This window comes from Coregonus clupeaformis, unplaced genomic scaffold (assembly GCF_020615455.1).
Source record: "Coregonus clupeaformis isolate EN_2021a unplaced genomic scaffold, ASM2061545v1 scaf2887, whole genome shotgun sequence".
In the NCBI taxonomy this organism is placed as follows: domain Eukaryota; kingdom Metazoa; phylum Chordata; class Actinopteri; order Salmoniformes; family Salmonidae; genus Coregonus; species Coregonus clupeaformis.
This window is the reverse complement of record NW_025536341.1, coordinates 48,981-55,256: the sequence shown is the minus strand read 5'-3', so window position 1 is coordinate 55,256 and position 6,276 is coordinate 48,981. Positions and strand designations below refer to the sequence as shown.

The following is a 6,276-nucleotide window of genomic DNA, read 5'->3' as shown; positions in this document are numbered from 1 at the left end:
CATTTACATTCTAGTCACCCAGCAGACGCTCCTATCCAGAGCAACCTAGTGAATACATTTGTATTATTTTTATCTTTATTTTTTTTACTGGCCTCCCCCCGTGGGAATCGAACCCATAACCCTGGCGTTGCAAACACCATGCTCTATCAACCGAGCTCCATCCCTGCCGGCCATTTTCCCCCCTACCCTGGATGGCACTGGGCCAATTGTGCACCGCCCATGAGTCTCCTGGTCGCTGTCGGCTGCGACAGAGCCTGGATCCGAACCAGGATCTCTAGTGGCACAGTTAGCCCTGCGATGCAGTGCCTTAGACCACTGCGCCACTCAGGATAATAATAACTGCAATAACCATCAATAATAATTATAATAACTATTACGAATTATATTGTCCTTTTTCTGATGTTCAAATTGTAGTCTATTCATTTTAGTTTAAAATATAAAGTTGTTTATAACAAATCCAGAACCCACCACAGGCTGGCGCTATTCCCCCAGCACAACAGCCAATGCCACTTGCTTCCTTGTAACGAAAATAAATTATCGTTTTAAAATCGTCCAATTGTTTTGTATTCCATGCCTTTCATTTTCATTTCGCTATTCAATATATTTAACAGTTTTCTCTGATTCGGCCCCAATCAATAAAACAAACGTTTGATATTATTTATCAGCAAACACTTAATGACATCCCTACCATTTGAACGATGTCCTGTCTCTCACTCCCCCCCTCTCCTGCTCCTTCCTACATTATGGGGAGGCGCGGGAAACTTCCCTACAATTTTCCTTCTTAAGAAATAATGTCATTAGTACTTATAACATATTTTCATAGCTTTAGTAATATTCTAGATATGTCTATCTAATGCAACTTTTAATACACGTAAAAAAACTCTCTCTCCACCCATTCCTTTTTGAATAAGTGCGTCTTCCTAGTTCCCCCATAACCACGCCTCAAATCTTTTATTTAGCATTTAACCAACCAAATACTAAGTAGTATCCGGTTATCATTTATACCCGCCGTTGAATTTCCTCATACACACATATTTCACCTTCTGCCATTCAAATGCCCAACACGACAGAATAGTTCCATGCAAACCACTATTGGCTCTTCAAATCGCTCCGGACTAGAGCGTCCGCCAACTGACCAAAAACTCAAATATTCTCTACTTTCCCACTCACAACGTACGTCTACGCTTGAGTGCGAAAGCTCATACACACGCATAATAACATGTCATTTAGCAGACGCTTCCATCCAAAGCGACTTACAGTCATGCGTGCATACATTTTTTAAAATTATTTTTGATTTTTTTATTAGTGGTCCCGGGGATCGAACCCACTACCTTGGCGTTACAAGCGCCGTGCTCTACCAGCTGAGCTACAGAGGACCACATCGTTGGACTTATATAGGTACCTCTCAAATAATCGCTTTGTGGTGTTTTTAGCCAATTCTATTCTTAACCTGACTACCTCCTGTTGTAAAACTTCCCCCTCTTTGTTCTCTTCACTGGCCTCTTTACTCTGCCCCCCGTCTTCCCGCCCTTCCAACATTCCGGCTTGGCCGTCATATGGTGGGGGAAGTACGGGGATCACCCCTAATCTTCTTTTACACATGACAACGGTGTCATCTGGGCTTTCTTTCCAAGCTTGCTCTACCAACTCTGGATATAACCTCTCTCCTCTTTGCTGTGGGGGAGGTCCTGAAACTTCATTTTCTGTATATCCCTTTCTCTCTCCTTCGCGCTTCAAAAAGCCATACCCTCGCTGTCTCTAGCCCTCCGCTCGCTGTTTTTTCATCTAATTTTATATGCATCTGCCTACTAACTTTTTTTCTTCGAGATGACCAATAAATTCATACCTCTTCTCCCAAATGGATCCCTAAAACATATTTCTTTCATCTCCCGTTAATTCTCGGACTTGTTTAGAAGATGTCTTTCCCATCGTGGAACAATAAGAAATCCCTCCCCCCTTTTTGTTTTTTAAATAATTCCCTCACGAATTATTTTCGTAGGAGCTAATATCTTAGTGCCCCTCTTGCTTTTGTAATTAACCCTTTAAAATTATTTAACCCCTAACCCAGAGTTTCTATTTAAAACTCCGGTTTCAGGAAAAGAGTAAGTTACCCAATTTTTTCCACACGACTTATTTTTTTTCCTCCACCCCTGAAATAATGATCACGTCTCCGAGGGATTAAGTCTCACACACATACGACCTTATCATCCGTCAAACTTGTTTGCACAGTTCTAGCAAATGCCCAGTCGCATATATGAACTCCCGACACATCCCTATCATACGATGATAATTATTTCCCTGTTTATACTGAACATTGCAATTCGTACAATGACAATATTAACTTAGTTTACATTTGTGATTGCAATTCACTACCATGTCATTTCGGACTAGTTTTTTTTGTAATAGCTATTTACCTCTAGGATCAATTGCGGACCCTCCCTGTCGTAATAATTATTACCTTCTTTGGTAAATAAGTTCAACTCATTTTACCAAAATCCATGAATAAAAATTACTGACCTTTTCCTTGCAGTCTGGATTAAAATGCTTTTTCAAACTTGTTAACGTCTTTATCGTTCATAAAGAGTAATCACCGGCCTGTTTTTTCACCTTAACGTGGAAGGCCAGGACTGTAACGGATGCTATCACCCGCCCGTGCACGGATTTCGGTGTCTTTATAACGATAAAGATGTATTAAGCTCCGCTCGAAGGACCAATCTGTCACGTGAATTTCTATCTCTAATTCACCCTAAGCTTGAATCATTACCAGAGGTTGTAAGGCTCTGGTTTTAATCATCAATGATTCAAGGTCCACAACTCACAAGTCTTATCTGTATTTTTATTCATGGCGAGAGCTCTGAGGCCAAAACACAAATCGCCTTTCTTTATACTTCTTGACAAACAAAAACACTATGCTCCTCCCACCTTTCTTAAACAGTTCCCGCCTCCCCCCTTGAATGGTTAGTAACGCCCCTTCTGTTAGTGGGTTGACACTACATGATAATTCTAACATTTATACTGTGTTTGGGGTGAAATTCTTTAGTCATTATTCTTAAAATCCAAATTAATCTAACAGTACCTTGTTAAAATACAAAAGGTTTCCAGTTTGACTCACTAAACCAATTGGACACCTGTGCACGTTATATGATAATCCCCATCAATGTCCCATTTCAATCAGAAAAATCAACATAAACCAAAACAAACATAGAGCGGTCTATCAAATACATCTTATTTATTGTGATAATGCTTCAGTAGTCTACAGTACTTTGCTTTGCCATACCAATGTTCTATCTATGATAAGCTATATCAGATCTGATATACAGACGTAAAGATATACTTGCACAAAAAAATGGTTATCTGCATCTCAATTCATTCTTTCAGCATGACATATCATTTGTTTCTTGAGTTCATGTTCAAAGTCGAAAAGCAAGCTATAACTGCAGTTACAACCTCAGCAGACGCTCTACCAGCGCACTTCTCAAATCACTCCAACGGCTGTCCCGCTAATAAAAGAGAAGGGAAAGAGAAATTATATAATTAGAATTAACATACTGTATTTCTGCCTTTTGAGTTGATGGTGCTCAAGGCTTTAAAAAATAAGCTGTACACCCATTTATAACAGTATAAAAACAGAATATTACTACATTCAATTCAAATACTATATTCCCAAATATTTCTAATTGATTGAGCGACGATGGGGTGAAGCTTACAGGCAGGTACAATAATCACAACTTTTATTCTTCACAGTTATGATAAACAGGTCTTAGCACTTACTGCAGTTGTAGAGACGATTGATCCGCAGAATATCAATCGGGCTCATCTGAGTTGCTCTGCCAATAACTGCATTATTGTCAGGGATTGGAAGAATGGTGGGCTGTGTGTTCCTGGAGAAGGCAAACCTGGAACCAGACAACATAGGGCAGAAAGCTCTCACGCCATCAATTGAAATTAGAGGATGACATGAGTAGACTATGAAAGGGAAAATGATTTATCTTATTTTAGCCATGTAACATTACAGCTGTTATTGTAGTAAAGAAAACCTTTATATTAATTCCCTCAACTTACCTTGAGTAGTGCATGACAGAATTATAGTCATATGGAGTCCCCAAGTTAATTGTGTCGATCTTTATGAAATTGGATTCCATTCCTAGGATGGAAAATGTATGATAAATAATTTTTTTACACATTATAATAACTTTCATGAGTAAGTCACGCTTATAAAGAAATGCTTTACAGATTATGAATGTTATAAATGCTTATTAATTGTAAAGCTTATAATGCTTACAAATCCTTGTCAATGTTTCTACATGTTTACAAATAATTAAATACTAATGTATTATTATTATAATCAAATAGTAGTACACTATAAATAGTTTAATCAAGCTTTTCCATTAATATTATTAAAGTGATACTAAGATTTCTTACTCAAAACGGGCAGGAATAAAATTTACATATGTTGTACACTATATTATTTATTATTTCCCTATGAAATTGTTTCAATATATATATATTATAAAGCCAGCATCCATGGACGTAGAAAGCACTAACCAGGAATAATGTTCTGAGACAGGATTTGAACATTGCTATCACGGTCACTGCGTGTTTGCTCGTGGTTGAAGCCCAAGGCGTGCAGCAGTTCATGCTGCACCACAGACAGAAAGACACATCCGTTCCTACTAAGAGACACCACCTGGCCATTGCCCCGGCGTCCAATAAACGAGAAACAGCTACAAACAAGGGTGTATACGGAAGACAAGGTCATTTCTAAAAGCGATAGAGTATTATTTGTATGTAGCAATAACAGTAAAGTAAATAGTCAAGTAAATACTAAGTAAATAAGAGTGGCAGAAGACAAGTATAACAAGCCTAGCAATGTAATGTGCAGTGGTCATACCCTGACTGCGACTGGATGTCCACAAAGTCCCTCTGATTGGTTCGGGGAAAGAATCGGATGCAGGTTGATGCAGCAAATGTTTGCAGGCCACCTTCAATTACGGACCTCTCCCGGGCCGCTGCTCAATGGAGCGATAAGAAAGTCAGAAACTCAATACACACACCTGCACACAGACTCATATAATATAGTAAAACCAAACCATTAGGCTCAGCATAAACTCATTTCAGAGAACAAAATACTTACAGTATTGATTAGAGATCACATAGGGCACGTAAACGTTCCCATCAGAGGACTTCTGCCACTTGCAGCCACGAGCTGTGCAGGGGTCAGCGTTCATGAACCCAGTATATACTGCGATGTCCCCAAACATGACTAGTAGCTCATCAAGTCTTTTTCCTAGAAAACAACACCAAGTGAAGGTTATTATCTGTTTTTCATTCTTGATGTCATTAAATATAGAGTAGGAACATACAGACTGCCTTACCAAGATTTCTGTTGGCCTTCTCAATGAGCGTTGAAGCAGAAAATTCATCCTCCTCAATGCTGTTGGTTCTGGTGCTGTCTGTAGAATGGGATAAAAATGATCTTAAATGCAACTGTGTCCTTAATAACTAATATAATAATAAGATAATATATGTAATTTACATTATAACAATGAATGATTAATAAAACCAGGTTTAGATGACATGATACAATGTCATGTAACAGCTCAATGCTTATAAAGAGAGGATGAACATACCAATTTCCATGTCATCTTCAGTCCTTTCAAATGAAGCTTTCTGTATGGCAATAGCAGAAGGAAATATGTTCAAATTTGTTTAAAACTCACATAATTCAGCATCATGCACAGCTTTTTCCCAATAGTCTCAGATAGACCCTTACCCTTGTAGATCGGCCCTGAACTGAGCAGAGAACAGCGATGAAAACGGTCAGCACAAAGACGGGTGCCATGGTAAATGATTGCTTGATGCCCGGAATCAGTCTGTTGTGAACATGATAGACCTGCAGTTTATATACTGTAGGCTGACAGATGCTGTGGTCTCTCAGAATATTGGTAAATTGCAAAAGCACAGCAGACGTTAACCAATTCAACCAAAGTCTTGCTTCAAGATGTTTAAAAAAAAAGTTTCTCAAATCTTGGGAATGTTGTTTTGTGATGTCCAGTCAGTGAAAATCTTGCACACGCTTACATGTCATGGGTAATTAATAAGATAAATACTATACAACTGCACTATAACGGAAGGATGCCATTGAACTAAAATATTGGAAACAACTAAATGAGAGCTTGCATAAAGGAATAAGAACACTCAGGTCACACAGTAATGAGATTTATTTTTACTAAAGAAAAATTACTTTTAAGAGGACAGAATAGTAGCCTGACTGAT

General features: G+C 38.5%; 1 protein-coding gene across 1 annotated transcript; it reads right to left on the bottom strand.

Moving 5' to 3' along the window:
* Positions 1–3,212: 3,212 nt before the first annotated feature.
* On the bottom strand, positions 3,213–5,885 carry LOC121557692 (hatching enzyme 1.2-like). Its single transcript, XM_041871194.2, has 9 exons — positions 5,774–5,885; positions 5,631–5,670; positions 5,376–5,453; positions 5,135–5,287; positions 4,892–5,009; positions 4,546–4,724; positions 4,063–4,144; positions 3,772–3,896; positions 3,213–3,500 (listed from the first exon to the last, which is right to left on the bottom strand). Exons 1-9 carry the CDS (start codon positions 5,840–5,842, stop codon positions 3,481–3,483), a joined length of 864 nt encoding a protein of 287 aa, XP_041727128.2. The 5' UTR covers positions 5,843–5,885; the 3' UTR covers positions 3,213–3,480.
* Between the last annotated feature and the right edge of the window lie 391 nt (positions 5,886–6,276).

What these genes read in the sequence shown, in the direction of transcription:
- LOC121557692 (XM_041871194.2), bottom strand. Translation starts at nt 5,842, where the DNA reads ATGGCACCCGTCTTTGTGCTGACCGTTTTCATCGCTGTTCTCTGCTCA. An exon ending in TTCAGGGCCGATCTACAAGG is followed by an intron (nt 5,671 to 5,773) that starts GTAAGGGTCTAT and finishes ATTGCCATACAG; the next exon opens with AAAGCTTCATTTGAAAGGAC. An exon ending in GAAGGCCAACAGAAATCTTG is followed by an intron (nt 5,288 to 5,375) that starts GTAAGGCAGTCT and finishes GTTGTTTTCTAG; the next exon opens with GAAAAAGACTTGATGAGCTA.